We start from the raw sequence: 21,094 nt of genomic DNA on the forward strand, positions 1-21,094 counted from the left end.
ATGGCTGCACTGAGTTCATGGTCACAATACTATATCGTGTCCAAAAGACAGCATTTCCCAGCACTTCTGCCCATACTCTGGCTCTTACATTCTTTCTGTCCCTTATTCCTTGATGTCCCCTGAGCCTCGGAGATCAGGTTGGTACAGATGTCCCATTCAGAGCTGAGCTCTCAACAATCACTTATTCTCAGCACTGTGAGTTATAAGTCTCATTGATTGCTGCTCACTACGAGAGAGGACTCTCTGGCTAAGGTTAAGAACAGCATTGACTTATGCATATAAACAAACATTTAGAAGGCAGTTTGATAACATTCACTTAGCAAGACAACAGTAGTAGGGCCTGTGGCCACTCAAGCCTTGTGCTTTTGACTGAGTTTACCAGGGATGAATTCACTCCAACGGAGCAAGTCCTAGCTAAGAGTGGATGGTTATTCCCACAGCATTCAAGCCACTATTGCACCAGTGGACACATTTTGCTTGGTGGGTTGGTATTGTAGCCTGCAGGATTAGACCATGGGTTAATCCTGCTGGGTTAGACCATGGATGGTTTCTCTCTCCCTGTGGCCTGCAAAGCAACTTCCAATACTATGAAAGCTAGCCAGCAGGAGGAAGCATAAAGGGTAGTTCCAGCTTCATTTCTCTATGTCCTGCAATCAAAATATGTTCAACAATGGGCCTGTGTCCTTTTAGTGTGTGTATATTCATGTGTGTAAGTTCCTGTAAAGGCCAGCGATCAATATCAGGTGTTATTTATTACACAGCAGCTGTCCACTGTCACCGGGACCACAGGACTTACCAGTCTCTGCCCACCTCCACAGCACTGGCATATCAAGCTGTTTCCAGGAAATCACTTTCCTCTGCATCCTTTATTCGATTGTTTACAGTTCATGTGTTGAGGGAGACAGATAACATCTCAGCTGTGACCATGTGTGTATTATTTACTTTTTTGTTGCTTTGATAAAGCACCATGAACAAGGCGACTTACAGAAGAAAGAGGTTATTTGGGTTTATGCTTTCAGAGGGATAAGAGTCCATGATGGCCGAGGAGAGTCATGGCAGCTGGAGCTGGAAGCTGAGAGTGCACATTTTGAATGCCAAGTAGGAAGCAGAGGAACAAACTTGAAATGGTACAAGTCTTTAAATGCTCCAAGCCTGCCCCATGACATGCTTCTCCAACAAGGCCACATCTCCTAAGCCTTTCTAAAACAGTACCATCAACTGGGAACTAAGACTATGGGGGACATCTCATTGAAACCACCACTTTGTGCCCCCCCCCCACGTAGGCTTTGTGGTCATATCATATGCAAAATGCACTTCATCTAGCTTCAAAAGCCCCACAGTCTCAACACTGTTTTGAAGTTCAAAGTGTCTTCTGAGACTCAAGTCCAGCTCTTAACTGTAACCCTCTGCAAAAAAAAAAAAAAAAACTCCCAAAAAACAAACAACAACAACAACAACAAAACAACTAAATAACATATTTGCAACACACAATGACACAGAAAATACATTATCATTCCAAAAGGGAGGAATGGGGGCACAGTGAGGAAATGGTGTGAATTTTGGGCCAAATCGAGATCAAAACCTAGCAAGGTGAACTCTAAAATGTGTAACTCCATGTCTCATGTCAGAGGGCTCAGAGGGCTCCATTTTTTTTAGATTTGCTGCCTGCAACAGACTTTTTTTTTCTCTTGGCTGTTTCTGCTCCCTGTATGCAGTTCTCCCTGACAGATATACCATGGCTCTGGCATTTCCAACATCTTGGGGTTTTCAGTGTAACTCAAGCTTCATTTCCATCATCTCACAAAATGACCTCTCAGGGCTTCTTGCCTTCTTGGGGCTTTCAGGCAGGGACTCTCCTGCCACACATCGCCTGGCCTTGGTGACATTCTGAAACTATGGAGAAAGGTTCCATGACCCTTTCTCTTTCATGACATGGGCAGCATTGCAAAGTTTGGCTGCCAGCTTGGGGTAGATCCTTGCCCCTTTAAAATACATTAGTGGCAGCTTTGATTGCAGTCATTTTTCCAGGAACAGAAAATGCCTTATGCTCTCTTTCACAAACTGGAAGCTTAGCTTTATCCTGGTGCATATCAGGCCTCTCTGTAAGGGTGCTGATCTCCACTCTAGCTTTCCTCCAGCACCAGCCTCATCTGATCCGGCCAGTGTTCTTTACCTCTTTAAACTGCACAATTTGTATTTCTTTCTGCCCTGCTTGCTCTTTTTTCACTGTAGACCTTCATAAGAGTAATTATTAGTAAACACTCAACAGAGTTAATAGTAGGCTGTCTTGAGATCACTTCTGTCAATGAAATTAGCCTTTAAACAGCCTTGGGCAAGCTCTTAGGACAAGGACAGAAAACAAATGCATTCTTTTGGCCAGACTGTCTCAGGAACAGTCTCTAGCCTAGTTTCCAATATTATTCCCTTCTGAAATTTCTTGAGTTGGGACTCTACAATCTGCATTTCTCTTGGCCCTAGTGTCTTCCAGGCTACTCAGATGGCTCATTAAGCTCTGTTTATCACATTCAGTTGCTTTTTAATCCCAATGTTTTTCACATTCTTCCAAAATCCTAGAATGATTAGGCTTGTCACATCAATACCCTACTCTTGGTACCAACTTCTATATCAGTTACTTTTCTAAGCTGGGATAAAACACCACAAGGAAGACAACTTATAAAAGGAAGAAGTCATTTGGATTTATATTTCCAGAGGGATATGAGTCCATGTTCTCAGAACGAGGCATGGTGGGTGGAGCTGGAACCTGAGAACTCACATCTAAAATTGCAAACAGGAAGCAGAGAAAGTGCATTCAAAATGGTGTGAGCCTTTAAACTCTGCAAGCTTGCCTCCAGTGACACAGCTCCTCAAAAGCCTCCTAAGCTTCCCCCAAACAGCATCACCAGCTAGGGACCCAAGTAGCCAAATGCCTGAGACTACGGGGACATCTCATTTAAACCACCACAACATGGAAGCCATGCTCTGACTGGCAGCATTGGGCTTCTGATCTGGCATGCTGTAGGCTTGCAGAGGGATAGCCTGGCTGAGGAGCCACTGAGGAGTTGAGAGACAGCCAGTACAGGCAGCTTCTTTCATGGTTCAGCCAGCAGGGGATAAAACTGTGGGTTTTAGGTCTGACAGGAGCCATGAAAGCTACACATCTAAGGAGAGAATAGCTGATTTGAGACATTGCATAGCAATCTGGAGAGCACTAAACCCACCATGAGCTCTGCTGCATGGAGCTGCCCTCAGTTGAGCAGAACAATATTTTTTTGCTTTTGGTTTTTCCAGACAGGGTTTCTCTGTGTAACAGTCCTGACTATCCTGGAACTCACTTTGTAGACCAGGCTGGCCTCAAACTCACAGAGATTTCTCTGCTTCTGCCTCCCAAGTGCGGGGATTAAATGTGTGCTGCTGCGGCCACCACCACCACCTGGCTCAGAACAGGATTTTTACAGAAGGATGAGGGCTCCAGACTTGTCAGCAGAGGGAACTGTGAGCAGACAGGTAACAAGGGAATGGCCAGTGTGGGGTTGTGCCTGAGTCTGCTTATGACCGCTGGGCCAGCACCCAGGTTCTTGTGTGCTATTAGGTGTGTCCTCTGCCTCCTGCGGCCTGACATGAGCATTTCCCAGTGTAGCCAACAGTTCAGTGTAGACAATTCATTTGAAAAGTTTTGGAATCACCTCTGTGGCACTTCTTTGGGAATAACAGGGCTTTGACTGGGGCTGGGGACAGAGAAAGGGACAGGGTTCAATGTAGTTGTAACAGCCCTGCTCAGGCTCTAGCGGTCTCAAGCCTGTCCCAGGTCCCTTCTCTTCCAAAGTGAGTGAAGTTTCAGACCTCGGCCAGCAGGCGGCGCCCAGGTCTACAGCTCTCTGTCCTGCTCCCAGAAAGCTGCAGCATCTCAGGTTGCATCTATGGGTGTTGACGCCAGGAAACAGCCTGTGGACTGACTCGAGGCATCAGAGCGTGGGATCCAGGCAGGGCAGACAGTTTCCCATCATCCGCTAAGCTCCACTGTGGGCCTGTTCCCTGGGAGTTTATACAGTTCAGGCTGATAGTGAAGACTGATGAAGGCTTTCCCAGAAGTCTATAAAAGTGTCCACTGAGATTCTAAGTGAGAATGTGCAATGTCCAGAGCCTGGTCCCATTTCTCCAACCGAGGCCAGATGTCCAGAGATTAGGGTAGGAGCTGGTGAAGCCCATAGTTGGCTTGGGGATTCTTGACTTGATTGGAATGGAGGGCCCTCTCCTCTCTGATCTCCGGAAGCCACACAGACCACTTTGGTATCCCATCTGGTCTCCTGATCAGATCAGAGAGCAGTGTCAGAGGGCCCTGGAGCTTCCCTTGCATCAGTTGCCCCTGCAACCCAGTCAAGGGGTCAGAGTTTGTTTCTTTGCTTATATTTTTGAAATATCTATTTTATTATTTAAATTATGGGAGCATGGGTGTGAGTGCATGTCTCTGTGTTTGTACGTACATATGTGCACGTGTGAGTGCATGTTCACATGTTCACATGCTGAGGCAAGGGCCATTGGCTTTTGGGTTATATGCTGGTGTGAGAAGCATGATATGGGTGCTAGGAACCAAACTCAAGTTCTCTGGAAGAACAGTGTGTGCTTTTAACCACTGATCCATCTCTCCAGTCCTTGTATTTCATTTTTTGGGCCAGGGGCTCCTTCTGTAGCCTAGTCAAGGCAATTCTGCCCCTGCATCCACCATCTCCCTCTTTCTTTTGAGATAGTGTCTCTCTATGAAGCGCTGGCTGGACTGAAACTCACTATGTAGACTAGGCTGGCTTTGAACTCGCAGAGATCTTCCTGCTGCCTCTGGAGCGCTGGGATTAAAGGTGTGCATCACCACACTTGGCTAGCTGGTTACGTTTCTGAGACTCCCTGGCTGACTCCACCTTAGGGTCTCAGGTACAACATTCAACCCAAGGACTGGCCATTGAAGACTGGAGTGTGTCTCTGTCCCCCCTGGTTCTGGAACAAAATAGCCAAACCAAGGAAGCCTATCAGAGCCTAGCTATGGGTTCTCTCCTGGGTTCTGCCTGCCATGATCACATCTCTGGCATCCCTTGTTCAGCTGCTGGCAGATCCCTTCCATCTGTGGGTGTGGCACAGGTTAACACCTTGAAATCCCTTTTGTCTCCCGTCTTTCTGGGCCTGGATCTTCTCTCCCTACCCTCCTGTTTGGAAGCCCCCGAGAACTCAGCTTTAAGCATACTTAGCCCAAAGAGTCTATGTGCTGCTTAAACATGTAGGGAAGAGCATTGGCTTGGGACAATCAGGCCCAGGCCCAGACACCCCATGTCCTCTTCCATGCCCTGAGCACCAAGGCTGAAATCCAGGTGTAGCTAAGACTCAGCACTGGCCTGGTTCACTCTCTGCTGTCAACCAACACCTGGTGGAAGCTGGACTTGGTGTGTAATCAGCACTCAGGAAGCTGAGACAGGAGAGTTGTGAATTTGAGCCCAGCTTAGGCTGCCCAGGAGATCCTGTCTAAAAAAAAAAAAAAAAAAAAAATCAAACCCAAAATAAAAGTCTAGGGTAATATAAGGAGGTAGCAGAGGACGTTGGGGCTTGGCAGAGGGGCTGCTAACACACATGGGAGTGTTCACAAGGGCTCTGCGGTTAACAGTTATGATTGACCAGGCTTAGATAAGGCTCTTGCCCCCCTCCAGCCTCAGTTCCAGCCTCAGTTTTCCCATATGGGATGTGGGGGTGAGCCCTGCTCTCTGCCTCATTGAGTCTCCTGAAGATTAAATGCAGTTATCGACACCTAGAGACCATAGCATGGGAACTCAGGGACAGAGAGGGTGCAGTAGATCGGTATGCAGAAGGGGAGACAACAGTGAGTGTCTGCATTTGTGTTCACAGACTGGAGGAATGGGCTGCTGCTTACTTGCTGGGGGAGGGGCAGTGCTGTCAGAGCTGGTAATTAGGCTGCGGATTAGGGGACCCCACGTGACCATTGGTGCAAGTGCTTTTGTTGTGGTCTGAGTCTCCCTTAGCACCCCCCACCCCACTCTGGGATCAAAGGAAATGTCCAGTTTTCTTTGCAACACAGTGGGAGGGGGTCACCCGGAAGGGTCTGCGCCTTCCTCTCAGCGTTGTTAGGGGCGACCAGGGGAAGGGTGGTGAGGCACCCTCAAGGAAGGCTTGTTTTGACAGTTCCCATGCCGTTTACATGGTCCTCAAGTCACTAGAGGAGCCTCCTGAATGAGAAGGCGGAGGCATTACCTAAGAGCACCAGCCACTAAGAGGGTGGGCCTCAGCCTGGTCTTCTCCTGCACTTGCCCCCACCCACAGAGCGAGTAGGGTGGGCCAGCCTTCAGAGATGGAACCTTAGGCCCTCCCTGCCTGGCTCCCGTCAGTACCCACCCTCTCATTCTCTGCTACAAACACCTGAGAAAGCTGGGGTGCTCACAGACCTGGGGTCCTGTGAAGAACTACTGACTGCAGGGGTTGTGCCTTGTATCTTAAGGCATGTATATATCCATTCACATGGTCACCTAGGTCCACAAAGGGAGGGCCGGGGGACATGCCTCCTAGCCAGCCCAGCTGGCTTTGGTGCTCTGAGGCCTGGGGCTTTGTGCAGTAATTTCAGGGGAGGGAAACAAGGCAGAAGGCACTGGAGGCAGGCAGGCCAGGCCTGTAGGGAAGAGAGAGAGCAGGTGGGCTAGGAAGGAGGGCTGAGGAGAGGAGGGGAAGAGGAGGGGACAGGAGGAGGGGAGGAGGGGGAGGGGAGGAGGGGAGGAGGGGAGGAGGGGAAGAATTGTGAAAGACCTCAATTCCCTTGGAGCTTGCTCTCTCCCTCTTTTTTTTTTTTTTTGAATGTGTCTCTTTTAGTCTTAGGGTTTTTGTTGTTTGTTTGTTTTGTCTTTGTTTTTTTTGAGATAGGCTCTCATTATGTAGCCCAGAACTCACAGAAATTGGCCTGCTTCTACCTCCCAAGCGGTGGGCTCAAAGGCTTGTGCCACCACACAAGGCACCCTCAGTCTTCAGAGCAGGCTCTTTGCCCCTGCCTCTGGTCTTCCTTCCCTTTGTCCTACCACTTACCAGCCTGAGAGGACAGGACAAGCTCACAGGTTAACGGCTAGTTTGTCTAAGGCGGGAGTCACCGCCCTCGTTCCCCAATTACCTAGGCTTTAGCTTTTAACAGTTCTAACTGAACACACTGGGCAAAACCACAATCTTGAGCGCAGGCAGGCAGCCTCAGCACAGCAAGACCCCTGCCAAATCACCTTCAGGTGTGAGGCCCAGTTGTAGGCAGGACCACTCACATCGCGGGTGAACTCCTGCTGTAATATGGTTACTGAACACCAGGGGGCAGCAGGAGTCCAGCCTTGGTCTTGGTCTTGATGCTGCCCCAGGCGCCTCTGCTGCTGCTTGTCATTGCTACTCTTTCCTAGGCCTTGAGCAGCCAGTTGGAGAAAAACCTGCTCACCTCGGCATGGGGTTCTGGGGGAGACGCTGTAAAGATGGACTGCTATTTTGGGAGCTGTCCCAGGCCCTGATGTTCCAGCTTCCAGGCTGGCTAACTTCTCTCTTTAGAACACAGCCCAGGGAGGGCTGGGTGCAAGGGAATAGTAGGAAGGAGTTGTATGAATAAAGGAATTGAGGAAGACCCCCTTGCCCTGATCATACAGGGCCCAGGTGAGCCTAAACTTTCAAACTCCACTTATGGTGGGACCCTGAGCAGTGGCTCTACCTGTCTCTCTGGCCGTGGTTCCTTCACAGGGATGGTACAGGATTAAGTGAGGTCACACGACATAATGCCTAAAAGTCCAGTAGTCTGAGGACAAGGCTCAGTTGTTAGAGTTCTTGCCTAGCACACACTTCATGAACTAGGCATGTGCATACCAGAAATCCCAGCACTTAGGAGGCGGAGGCAGGAGGATCTACAAGGTCATCCTTGGCTACATACCGAGTCTGGCCCACTGGAAGACTGTCTCAGAATAAAATATAATAAAAGAAAGCATCTTTTGGCTGTTCCTTTCATGCCCGAGGTTCTGTCTGGGGTCTGAACGTGTTTGTGGTGGTGGATGCGCTTCTTCTCCCTGCAGTGGAGGACAGGGAGGATCCTCACCCTCCTCCCTTGGGAGCCATCCTCTCCTCTAGCCTCTCCAGCAGGTCCTGAGATCCTCTGAGACTGTAGCTATTGGAAGCTAGGCGAAAGGTAGGTGGCTTGGAGGGACCTAAGGGTCCTGGGTGCACCCAGTGAGCAGGAAGTTCCGATTGTGAGTCCTGCCGGTGCCAACAAGAAAGGGGATGTGGGGGAAGGGAACCCAGGAACACAAGATCTACGTTATCATTTCCTTGGCAAAGTGGGCTCCTGGGCCTGGGGACCCAGCGTTGCACGCAGTCTCTGGAAAGAGGGAAGGCTTTGTGCTGGCCTAGTGTTTGACTTCGACTCCTACCAACCCTTTAGACCTCCTCATCCCTGAGAGAGGGGGATCAGGATTCTAGGGTGCCCAGTGGTTCTGGACTTACAGAACTTGACTGGGTCCTGGGCCCAGTCAAGTTATGCAGCTGGGCGCAGGCTCCCCGCCTCCAAACCGCGGCGGCGGCTAGGCGGCCGCCGCACGTGTCTGGGGGCGGCTCCTGCCTGCGGCTGTTCCTTGTTCGTAGTCTCCCTTTGCAGGGCCTGCCCTGCCCCTCCCACCCATTCCTGGGGAGTGAGGACCCCCGGCCCGGACCCCGAGTACAAGGCAGGCCCTGTAATCGGAGCCTGGGCCGCATGTGGCCGCGTCACCGGAGAGAGGCCGGCACCTGCGGAGGACGTGTCTGGCAGCGGCCCCAAGAACAGCCCGTCCTGGGGGCGGGGCGAGCTGAGCGCGGGAACTGGTGCGGGAGGGCGTTCGCGCTGCGCCCGCCTGGGGCCCCGCCAAGTGCGCGCAGGGCGCTGCTTGGGGGCGGTGGGGTTGGTCTGTACCCGTGCAAACCCCTCGGAGCCTCCAGCCCAACCAATGGGGCAGGAGTTGGGAGTTTGGGGGGCCGTGTGGGGACCTTCCAGGAGTTCCCGCCATCGCAAACAGAGCCAACCCAAACTCCATCCAGGGCTTGGTCCAAGTGTTCGTTAAGATCGAGGCCAACGAATTGGTTGTTGACCCTGACTGCTGAGTGAGCTCAGGCCGGATGCTGAACCTCTCTGAGTCTTTGTCTTTGTCCTGTCCTCTCTCCTGGGTGTTGGATTGAAGGAGCAAGGGAGCCCAAAGCAGATGCAGGTCAGAGCCCGGAGTAGGCACAAGATAGAGACGCTTTTGGCTTCCTTGGAAGTGCATCATTATCAGGGAGGCAACTAGACGCCCCCCCCCCACGCGCTTCCCCAATAGAGACCCCAGAAGGACTAAGGGAGATTGCTCTCTGTCCATGGCCCTCCAGGGCCCCCCAGAAGCAACAAAGTGTGTCACCCAGCCCTTCGGCCTTCTGCCTCTAGTTCTGACCCTGGGCTTGCATCCTCCACCTTCCTTGATGGATGGGTGACATGTGGAACATGGCTTCATGGAAAATTCTTCAAGGCCTTAATTTATCTGATAAGACAGCTCAGGGTCTTAGAATCTGAGAAGGCTTCAGGCAGGTTTGACTAAGGGCCGGGGGCGGGGGGAGGGAGACAAGCCTCAACCCTATATTTGGTTACCCCAGCAGGGCCCCAGAACCTGGGGCTGTTGGTCAGGGGGTGTGTATGAACAGGAGAGCCATCCACGCAGGCAGGAAAGAGAGGCATAGGGCAGCCAGGAAGCTGGTGCTGCCCAAGAAGGCCACCAGGGGGCAGCATGAAGCCAAGGACAGGTCTGGACTCGGCCTTCGCTCTCTCTAGCTAGGGGTTGGGAGACCCTGGGCACTCGGCTTCCTCGGGCGCCTGAGTCCCTGTAGCTGAGCAGCCATGCGGGTGTTGGAGAGCGACCCCGGGACGTTCCGGGAAACTGACCTGGCTTAGCTGTTCCAGTCTCCTCTAAGAATGAAAGTGCAAGAAGTGTTGGGGCCAAGTTTTTTCCTGCGTTGTACAATTCACTAATCAAATCTTGGAGCTGGTTCGAGGAGCCGGAGGGTGTGGGTTAAGCAGGCCTTAATCGCCTAGGAGCCACAGCAAGGGTTTAATCTAGCCAGCCCATTTCCTCATCCGAACATAGTATTGGTGTCGGCCTGCCTGCTGTGTGTTCTAGCGGCAGTCAGTAGCGCCGCGGTAGAGTCAGCTCCAAACTTTAAGCGATGAAGGACACGCAATTTATTTATTTATTCATTCATTTATTTTCGGTGCTGGGGATGGAACCCAGAGCCAGCGTTCATACTTCTCAAGTGCCTCACTACTGAGTCACCCCCTGCTCTTCAAATTTTATCTCCTACTCCAATCACTGGCAGAGTGGCTGTGCCTGAGTCTTGCCACGACCCTCTTCCCTCCTTTTGGTCAGCGGGGTGGCTATACAGAAAAATAGCTCCCAGGGTTGTCATATAAACGGGTGCACATAGAAATTTTGCCAAAGATCTGTGGCAGAAACTGGTCTCTGCACTTAGATGTGTAGTCTTTCCAGATGCTCCGGAGAAGCTAGAGGTGAAGTACACACACTGCCCGAGGCTATGGGTGAAGATTGCAGGGATAAACATCACTCTACTCACCATGACCAAGGGAGGTGGCTCAGAGTTTTTACCTCCTTTACCTCACAAGACAGAAACCCTGGAGAATTGTCCCTGATGAGCCAGACACCAGGCCAGCACCCCCTCCCAGCACCCTACCCCAGCTTTCCACAGCAATACAGTAAAAATGTTCTTTTTTTCCCCCTTTGGATGTATTTTAAATCACAAAATAGGAGGTGATTCTTGAAGCCAGACAGATGTTTACTTACCTGCAGACCCCTTGGGTTGGAGAGCTAGTTGGGGGCCTCAATACTGCTCCTGGAACTAGTGTGCTTAACAAGTTTTTGGATGCTATCCTTGATGGAATTTCACCTGTCACAGACTTGAAGAGGGGCCATTTTCCCTTGTGTTGAGGTGGGACAAATGAACCGAAAAAATAGAAATCTAAAAGCAGAAAGCAGACGGGCAGTGGTGGCGCATACCTTTGATCCCAGCACTCAGGAGGCAGAAGACAGAGGATCTCTGTGAATTTGAGGACAGCCTGGTTTACAAATCGAGATCCCGGACAGTCAGAACTGTTACACAGAGAAACTGTCTTAAAAAAAAAAAAATAAGGGCAACGGAGGGTGGGAGTGTCCTAGCCAGGCTGATGCCCAGTAAGGCAGCCTGCACAGCATCTATACTGCTTCTCCCAACAAATAGGACATGATAGCTCCACATCACAGGGGGTATGTACACTCCCCACAGCAGCTTTTGGCTTGGGCTGTGGGCAGAGTGGGTCTTCTCTGTCCCTGTCATCCTTGACAGCTGCAGCGTGGGCATTTGGACTGTTGGGGAGACGCTGGGGACCAGGTGGTCTCTAACTAGCATGGTTCGGTGACTTGGGGTTCTCTGGAGAGGCCCCTGTGGCCTGGGCACAGGGACAGAACAAAGCCCTGATTCCTTCTGACCTTGGACAAGTTGATTTTAGCCTTTGGTTCATGAGGCCCCTCAGAAGCCTTCATTAGTTTTACTTTACTCAAGAAAAATACCGTGACGTACCAATGTAATGTGGTGTACTGAGAAAAATAAATCCTCCCAGGTCACAGGCGCTGGCCTCTCCGCCAGAGCAGCTCCCAAAACCTGCCTCTCACCTGTTCCAGGACGACCTATTCAGTCTGGCATCTGGCTTCAGGGTTTGAAGACCTTTTATCAACCACTTGCCTTCCTGGTTGTCCGAACTACCTAACCACTGCAAATAAGATTCTGTCTCCGAATTCTTAGAGGCATCTCTTCTGGGAGCTGAGAGCTTGGGGGCTCTGCAGGGCCTTTCAAGTATGTCCGGAAGTCCTAGTTCCCCATGGCGGGGGAGGGGGCTTGCTCCTGGCACATGCTGCAGTCACCTTCTGGACTCCCTGCCCTAAATAATGGACTCCTTTTGGCGACGGGGGTGGGGGGTCTGCCAGCCGCAGTTGGGGTGTGTTTGTGTGAGTATCCAGAGCCCCACCAAGAGGCACTGCCGTGAAGGAGAGGGTGGGTCCTTCCCTCTTTTCCAGCACAACTACTTCCAGCCAACCAAGGCAGGCAGAACTGGGGGTTGCATATGGCTTGACCCAAATCTGAGGTCTTGGGCATCTATCAGTGTCGCGATGTAGGTGTACATCACGATAGGGCCAGGATGGGCCAGTTTGTGTCTCATCTGGGTAGGTGGGCCCAGAGATCATGTTACAGACCCTGGTTAAGGACCTCAAGATCTCCACAATATTGTCCCTCTGGAAAAGAATGGAGCTGACCCCTGTTTCTATCTTCTTGATAGAAGCTCTTAGGGCTAGCAGGTGTGCTGACGCCTCGAAGGCAGGGACACAGGCCTGGGTGCAGAGAGCGGCTCCAGCCATGGTCCTGCCAGGGCCAGGATCCAGCTGGTAGTGCTGGGTTAAAGTCCTATCATCTGGCTCAGCCCTAGTGAGAACACAGACCGCGGGGACCGAAGGACCTGCACCGACGCCGGCATCGCCAAGGGGCAGTGCCCAGCTTCAGGGTCCGAGGGGGCGCGCGCGTCGCGGCTGCGCAAGCCCCCGCCTGCAGACAAAGGAGCCCGCGGGGGCGGGGGGGATGGGGCGAGGGGAGGGGTAGCGGTGTCACGTTACCGCCCGCAGAGCTCTTTAACTCGAGCCCCGCCCCCTGTCCCGCGCAGCCCGCTCGCCGCTCGGCCGCCAATCAGCGCACGCCCGTCGCCGGCCCCGCCCGGCCCCGGGGCGTGTGTGTGCGCCCGGCCAATGAGCGAGTCTAGGGGGCCGGGCCTCTGTGGGCGGGGCGGGGCGCTCCGGCCAATCGCCGCGGTGTTGTTGAAACTGAAAATACTACATTATGCTAATCTCGAGGAGGCCCGCGCGCGCGGGGGTGGGGCCAGCGCGTATAAAGGGGCGCAGCGGGCTGGGCGTTCCACAGGCCGAGTGCGCTGTGCTCGAGGGGTGCCGGCTAGGCCCGACTGAGAGCAAGCGAACAGACAGGCAAGCTCCGAGGGGGCGCGGCCCAGGCTGGACAGGACAAGCGATCGAGACGCAGGAGCCGTCCACCACCAATCAGCCAGGTAGCCGCCGCGTCCCTAGACAGAGGCGGACGCGGGCTGTGCAAGGGGTCTCACCCACGCCCAGCCTCCGCCCTCCTCCTCTCCCCTCTTCCTTCTCCTCCCGCTCCCTTCTTTCTCGCCGCCCGCGTTTGCACAGCCTTCGACCATGGGCATGTCCGACGTGTACCTTCGCAGCAGAACAGCGATGGAACGCTTGGCTTCCAGCGACACCTTCCCAGTGATAGCGCGCAGCAGCGCCTGCCGCAGCCTCTTCGGGCCTGTGGACCACGAGGAGCTGGGCCGTGAGCTGCGGATGCGCCTGGCGGAGCTGAATGCCGAGGACCAGAACCGCTGGGACTTCAACTTCCAGCAGGATGTGCCTCTCCGAGGCCCTGGTCGTCTGCAGTGGATGGAGGTGGACAGCGAGTCTGTGCCCGCCTTCTACCGCGAGACGGTGCAGGTGGGGCGCTGTCGCCTGGTGTTGGGGTCCCGGCCTCCCCCGGTGGCTGTGGCTGTCATCCCGCGTTCTGGGCCGCCGGCTGGCGAGGCCCCCGACGGCCTAGAGGAGGAGCCTGAGCAGCCGCCCAGCGCCCCAGCCTCGGCCGTGGTCGCGGAGCCCACCCCGCCCCTGACCCCGGCCCCGGCCTCAGATCCAGCCTCAGACCCGATTCCGGACGTGACCCCGGACGCGACCTCGGACCCGACTCCGGACCCGATCCCGGACGCGAAGCCGGACGTGGCGCCTCAGGACGGCGAGGAACAGGTCCCTGAGCAGGTCCCTGAGCAGGTCCCTGAGCAGGGCGAGGAGCAGGGTGCTGAGCCGGGTGCTGAGCAGGGCGCTGAGCCGGGCTCTGAGCAGGGCGAGGAGCAGGGCGCGGATGCAGTCGAGGAGCCAATCGAGGAGCAGGGTGCGGAGCAGGGTGCGGAGCCGGTCGAGGAGCAGGACGAGGAGGCGGCAGAGGAGCAGGGCGCGGAGCCGGTCGAGGAGCAGGATGAGAACCAGGAGCAGCGCGGCCGGGAGCTGAAGGAGCAGCCTGTCTCGGGGATTCCAGGACGTCCCGCGGCCGGGACTGCTGCGGCCACTGCGAACGGTGCGATCAAGAAGCTGTCGGGGCCTCTCATCTCCGGTGAGCCCCGCACGGCCCCGCCCCGGCCCGGCCTCGCTTTGTCCGGCCGGCCGGGCTCTCCCTCGCCCTCGGGGGCCTCGCCCGGTCCCCGCCTCCTCCCGTGGCATTAAAGGGCCCGCGGCGCTTAGGGCGCGGTTGCGCCTGCACCCCTTTCCTACTGGTGGGGGTGCATCCCTAAGGCTCCCGAGCGTGCAGTGGGAGGGTGAGCCTGGCCGCGACCCACTCGGATCGCGGTCTTTGGCTCGGGCTGCGGGAGCCCCTTAGGGCGCCGTGTGTGCGGCATGGAGGGGGTTAAGTGCGGCGGCAGCCCCGGGGGGCTTGGCCGCGGGACAAGGGGAAATGCTTACACAGCACATTGCGCGGCGACGTAAACAAAGCTGACCCGCCGCGGACCTCGGCGCGGGCGGGGATGGCGCCCCCACCCCAGCCCCGCGCCCTGTGCACTCCGCGGGTCCCCTCGCGGGTCTCCGGGCCGGCCCCGCCCTGACCGGCGCGCGCTGTCGCCCCGCAGACTTCTTCGCCAAGCGCAAGAGATCTGCGCAGGAGAACAAGGCGTCGAACGACGTCCCTGCGGGGTGTCCCTCTCCTAACGTGGCTCCTGGGGTGGGCGCGGTGGAGCAGACCCCGCGCAAGCGTCTGCGATGAGTTAGGTGAGTCCGGCGCCCCCCCCGGGGGGTCGCGGAGGGGCCGCCCCCGGGGGGTTCCTGCCGTGCGTGCTCACCTGAGTCCCTTTCCCCGCAGTATAGAGCCTAACGGCCAGAGAGAACTTGCTGGGCATCTGGGCAGCGGACGATGGAAGAACTCTGGGCTTCGGCTGGGACCTTTCGTTCATGTAGCAGGAACCGCAGATGGCTGCGCAAAAGCAGCCCACGGTTTTGTGGAAATCTGAAAACTGTGCAATGTATTGAGAACACTCTGTACCATGTGCAAGGAGTACGCTGGTCCCAAGGTGTAAAGCTTTAAATCATTTATGTAAAATGTTTAATCTCTACTCGCTCTCAGTGCAAAAAAAAAAAAAAGAGAGAGAAACTAGAAAACGTAGAAGGAAAAAGACGAGAAAAGGAAGAAAACATGTATATTTGTACAAAAAGTTAAAAAATTATGCTAACTTAATATTTGTATTTATCCATGCGTGGATCTCTCTACCATGCAACTGCTGGGTTATTGATTATTACCAAAGGCACTAGAAATCACCAGCTTCAGATTACCCACAAATGTAAATCTACTTTTATATTAGACTCTAGGGGAATGGTCGATGCTTAAAAGCCCCCACACAGTCATCTCCAGTTAGATTACAGTCTCCCCCCTGCTTTATTAGATTGCTCTTAAACTTGGTGACCAGACTGTCAAAATGGTTCCTGTGCTGCCCATACCAACTGCCCAGGGCTCCTCGCCCGCCAGGTTCTAAATAAAGAGGCCCAACAAAAATTACACTTCCAGTCTGTTTGTCCTTTTACACCTTTGTAGTCCCAGAATTGGGGCAACTGAACATGGTGGGTGGGGGCTGTTACCACTTGACAGGGCGTTGGCTACTTGCAAAGTGTGTGTGTGTGTGTGTGTGTGTGTGTGTGTGTGTGTGTGTGTGGTGGCTTTCACTGGGCCTACTGACCTGCTACTCAGAGGTTTGGGAAACAATTGCCTGCCCACAACAGATGCTCCCTTTTCCTCCTAACTCCAGTCAGGCCCTGATGGGGACATGCAGGATGTAGTACAACATACACAGCTCACATGTGCTGAACACGGTGGAGCCCTGAAAGCTCCAGGGTCCCTAGGTCCATAAGGCTGAGCATGCCCAAGAGTGGGCAGCATGATGGTTTGGTAGGGAGTGGGGAGGAGATGATGAACAACGCCACAGGAGAACACAGGGTGGAGTGCCTGTGAGCAGGTGGGGTGGGGTGAGGATGGGCCCTGACCCAGCTTCTGTGGAAGAATTCAAAGCTATGCCTCCCACAACTCATGCCCTGTTTCCCAACAGCCCACTGGTTCCCAAGAGCCCCCTTTAAGTATAAAAAGGGAAGGGTTCTTTATACCTGCTCTATAAACCTATGAAAGTGATGGCTTTTAAAGGAAAAGATGACATAAAAGAGATAGGCCTATGAAGTCCTTGAGAAGCTCCTTGGGTAGAGAGAGAAGTCTTGTAAGGTGTAAAGGCCTGAACAAGATTTTAGAGATGCATGGGCATGTATATTTAACATAACCTTTCCTGAATACCTTAGAGGTCCAGCTGTGGCCAGGCTCGGAGAAATGCCCCCACCCCATTGAGAGGGCAGACCTCACTGAAGCTCCGCTGCCTGCTAGCCTCTTCAGCTTGTTAGATCTCAGCAAGGAAAGCTGCCGGGAGGTGGGGGAAATGCCCAGCATTCACCTGTGTGATAGAGCAGCCCTTTTCTCCATGACTTGAGGGTGGTCATGGTACTTGAGGTGCTGGGCAGCAGAGGCCTCACCATTAGGAGAACACCAGTCCAGAAGCATGTCAGGTAGCCATGGGGCCTCAAGGAGGTGAATGAACTATGCGAACATGTGCAGAGGCCTCCGTGTGCAGGTTAGCCAGACCTTTGTTCCCTGCTCTGATTCTTACAAACACTAGCCCTAGGGCCCACCTGCAACCCCACATTCTATGATACTTTTTGGGGGGCTTCTTCAAAAGCATCCAGGGCTATGTGAAAACACAGAGGTCAATGCCACCGTCATTTTTTGGGTGCGGCAGGGTCTGTAGCCAGAACAGGAAGATGCCTGGCTTAGGAAGCAACATCACACGTGCAATTTTGAGCCCATGTAGTCCCAGCTTGACCTTGGGAGCAAGTTTCTCTATTTGAGCTGGGAAATGTCTGATGTCCTATGGCTGCTGCCCTGGGCATGCAGGATGTTTGGTGGTACTGTCCTGTCCTGTGCCACGACGGAGGGGCAGTTAGTAAGTCTGTTGTATTAACCACCCAAGTGGTAATGATACATGATGGTGGGTGGGAAGGTCACCCTGGGAAGGGTGGGTGAGTCTCTAAATAGGGATCATCCAGAACCCCTCAACAGAACAGCCTGAACCATGACGGAAGAAAGGGAAGAAGGGTGAGTGTGTTGGAGCAGAGGAGGAGGAGAAAGAGGAGACCAAGCGGGCTGTCAGGCTCCCAGGGGCTGCCTGGTGCCTAGGTGGGACTTGGGCTACCACCATATGGGTTATGTTATTGAGGGTAAGTATGCACTTTGGGGTGTGACTGGTGGGACTTCTTCTTCCCTTGCCTCCTGAGCCTGATCTACAGGGTGCAGGTTCGATTTTGTGCAAGGCAGTGAGGAATGGAAGCAAAGAGAACCACTACTGGCAGAGAGCAGGAGAGACAGCAAGAAGGCAGGGCATGACGGAGGGTGCTGTGCTATAGAGGCTGGGTGGCTCATATTCCAAAGGAATGAGAGCTGTCAGAGAACATGGGAAGAATAAAACTGCAGTTCCAGGCTCCCTAAGGCCCTCTGTGTGGGAGGCAAAGATAAACCCAGCGAACCACAGTACACTGAGACCAGTGTTGGAGACAGCAGAGCAACATCCAAGCTTTATTTTAAACAGGGCACAGTTGGGTTCCTAGCAGCCAGCGCATGCTGACTGCACAAGATCAGTGGGACCAGCAGAGGAAACTTGCAGGGCCTAGGCCCTGAGGCCCTAGGGTATTCCCGGAATAGGGAGCTAGAGTGGCTGGAGGAAAGACCAGGAACTGCTTTGAGCTGTATTTAGCTGGAAGGTCCGAGGTTTCTAGGGTTGATGTGAAGGGTGGGATGGGAGCAGGTTGTCAGAATGAGGGAAGGGGACAAGATCAAGCTTCCTCTTTGAGATGTAAGTTGCAATTCAGGCCATCACCACCCTGATTTCTCTGTTTTGGGCGGGCCATGAGATCCTTGGAACATGTTCATTGTCTCAACAGGTAAGGTATGAACACCATGTCACAGATGTATGGAGTGCGGCTTTGAGAGGCAAGCTAGCTTGCCCAGTACCACTGCTGGTTCCACATAGGAGAGACCTGGCCAGTGCATAGCCTGGATGGTCCCCAGGATCAACAGCACTGATTTAGGCTTCTGCTTTTTATGTTTGTTTTTGACACATTGTTATTAATGAAAGTTCATGATTTATGCTTACTTTTGGTAGGTTGTCCTGTCTATGGGTTTATACAAAAGTGTGATGTCCTGTTTTCACTATTAAAGTATCAAAGAGTGGAATCCATCTGCCCTCTGCCTCCACCCCCAGCAACCCTGATCTTTCTGGTCACCATAGTTTTGCCTTTTCAGAATGACTGTGTGCAGCCTTTTAAGACTAGCTACATGCATTCAAGGCTTTCCATGGCTTTTCCGTGGCTTCCCTTTCTTTTTAGCACACACATACAGTAGCTATATGATGCTCTACACTAGTTTATCCCATCACCCACTGAAGGGGATCATGGCTGCTTTCAGTTTGGGCAAGTTTGACTCAAGTCCCAGAAAACATCTGTGTTGATTCAAGTTTTCAGTTCACTTGGGCAAACACCAAGGAGCTCAGTTGGTGCGTCCTATGGGAGGAGCCTGTTTGGTTTTGAGAGAAACCACCAAACTTCCCAGAGGGGCTGTAGTGTTGTGATCCCAACAGCAATGAGGGAGTTCCTGTTGAGGATTGGTTGCCAGGACTTCTCTTTGCACCACATCTACCACCAATTCAGGTGAATCAGAGAACAGAAACCAGGCTGGGAAAATGACTCAGCAAGCAAGGCACTCAATGTTAAGGCTGATAGCCTGGGTTTGATCCCTGAGATCCACACGATAGATAGCAAAAACTAACTCCTACAAGTTATACTGTGCACACCCCTCACCCCCCACTAAATAATGTATTACAATTAAGAAAAGAAAGAGAATCTTGGCTGCGGACGTGACTTAGCTGCTAGAGAGCTTGCTTACATTTACGAAGCTCTGGGTTTGATTCCCAGCACTGCATAAGCTGGGTGCAGTTGTGCGTACCTGTAATCCCAGCACTCAGGATGTACAGGCAGGAGGATCAGAAGTTCAAGTTCATCCTCAGTTATATAGTGAGTTTGAGGACAGAGGGTGGCCCAAGCCACATGAAATCTGCCTCGATAAACAAATAAATATAAAAGACAAAGAAGTAAGTTGAGGATATGATTCACACCTATCACCTGACATTTGGCCTCCCAAATAAGATAGGAGGATTGTCATTAGTTTGAGGCTATCCTAGGCCAAACATAATGCCCCAAAATACCCCCCTCCACACACAAGCTAGATCTAATCTCTAGTACCAAAAGAAGACAAAAAGTCAAACCTAGAATCAGTTTTATGTGGCTCAGTCTGGTGCCTGGAGAGTTCTGTGTCAGTCTGAGTTGCAAGTGGAAATCCTATCTCAAAAGGAAAAAACAAAACAAAACAAAACAAAAAAAAACAAAGAAAGGAAGGACAGAAACCCTTCTTCCAACTTGTACACAACCAGGATGGAGCATAATTAAAAATTGACACTGATGGTCTCGGCTTTGTCTCAGTTCGTTGGCTTCTTTACCTGGCCCAGGATGAAGAATTAAAGCTGTGGCCAATTTTCTAACCAGTTGTGAGGTCACTTGTGTTATTGCCCAGTTGTCTGGAGTCTGCCTCTCCTGCATTCTAACAGACCTGCACATGGGACTACTGCTGCCTAGTGAAGTATGTCTATAGTATGTTGCTTCTGAAATGAGCTTGCCTGGGCCAGTGTTCTGCCATTTTGTCTCTGCCTTGGGACTGGCAGAATCTGAATCTAGTTGCTCCTTCTCAGAAGACAGAGTACAGTTCAGGCACAGCCTACAAGACTGGCTGTCACAGAGTGAGAAATGTTCATTGCTTTCTGTTAGCCACTGATGGTGTGGGGTGTGTTTGTTAGGTAGCATAGTGAAAACCAAGTTGACAGATACACTTTCCAGCTCACCATATGCAGGAAGGACAGTAGGAGCCTGTTGGCTCTGTTTTGTCATTCTGGAGACATTTGTCATTCTGTTATGTTTTGTACAGTCATTTGAGTTTATCCCCCAATGGCTCTTTGCGAGGGAAGCTGTGTCCCCAGGATGTTGGTATGAACTGGTGGAGGAGTTAGTTGGAGGTCTTTAGTAAACTGGGGGTATAACTTTGGAAAAGATGGTGGGATCCTCAGTCTTTCTCTGGCTTCCCACTTTGTGATGCAGTGATTTCATCCTTTCCCATGTACCAGCCATGAAGCTCTCACCAGAAGCTACATGAACCTACAGAAAGTGAGCTAAGCAAATCTTTTCATTTTATCAAGTACTCGGTTTCATACAATTTGCTATAGTAATAGAATACGAACTAATATACATGAGAATGTGTCCAGAAATGATTTACAGACTTTTGAGAGTCAGAGACAGTTCCCAACATTACCAAATCCAGCTGTAGAGATACTGAGTATCTTGGGATATATAATGCAGATAAGCCCTGGAGTACAAAGGGGAAGTGGCCTCACTCAGCGAGCCTTATGGACTTGGGAAGAAATGCTTTGATCTTTACTGCCCTTAGAAGTTCTGGGTATGATATTTCTCCTCTGTCCATGTGTTTCAACAGTGGCTCAATCCCTATGCTGTCCATCTCCCACCATAGCTGTATCTCCACCACACATCACCAAAAATGGCATGGAGTCAGGTACAGACGGCAACTGTCATCTTCTCTTCCACAGCTAACACCTCTCCCAAGTCTTTTCCAAATCAAGAGCCCTTCACTGTTGCGTGGTTGAAGACAGTGCCTGTGGTTATAAACTGGGAGTCTGGGGAGGGCTGGAGGAGTAATGTGGCTGTGCTTTGTGTGGCAGCAGTGAGGGGGGTGTGCCGGAGGTTGAGATCAACAT

General features: G+C 52.5%; 1 protein-coding gene across 1 annotated transcript; it reads left to right on the forward strand.

Annotated features, from left to right (window-relative positions):
* The first annotated feature begins 9,654 nt into the window (after positions 1–9,654).
* Positions 9,655–15,687, forward strand: Cdkn1c (cyclin dependent kinase inhibitor 1C). Its single transcript, XM_035442093.1, has 3 exons — positions 9,655–14,256; positions 14,768–14,906; positions 14,998–15,687. The coding sequence occupies exons 1-2, from the start codon at positions 13,296–13,298 to the stop codon at positions 14,899–14,901; spliced, it is 1,095 nt and encodes a 364-aa protein (XP_035297984.1). The 5' UTR covers positions 9,655–13,295; the 3' UTR covers positions 14,902–14,906; positions 14,998–15,687.
* Positions 15,688–21,094: the final 5,407 nt, after the last annotated feature.

The sequence above is a fragment of the Cricetulus griseus genome, chromosome 3 (genome assembly GCF_003668045.3).
Source record: "Cricetulus griseus strain 17A/GY chromosome 3, alternate assembly CriGri-PICRH-1.0, whole genome shotgun sequence".
Taxonomy (NCBI): domain Eukaryota; kingdom Metazoa; phylum Chordata; class Mammalia; order Rodentia; family Cricetidae; genus Cricetulus; species Cricetulus griseus.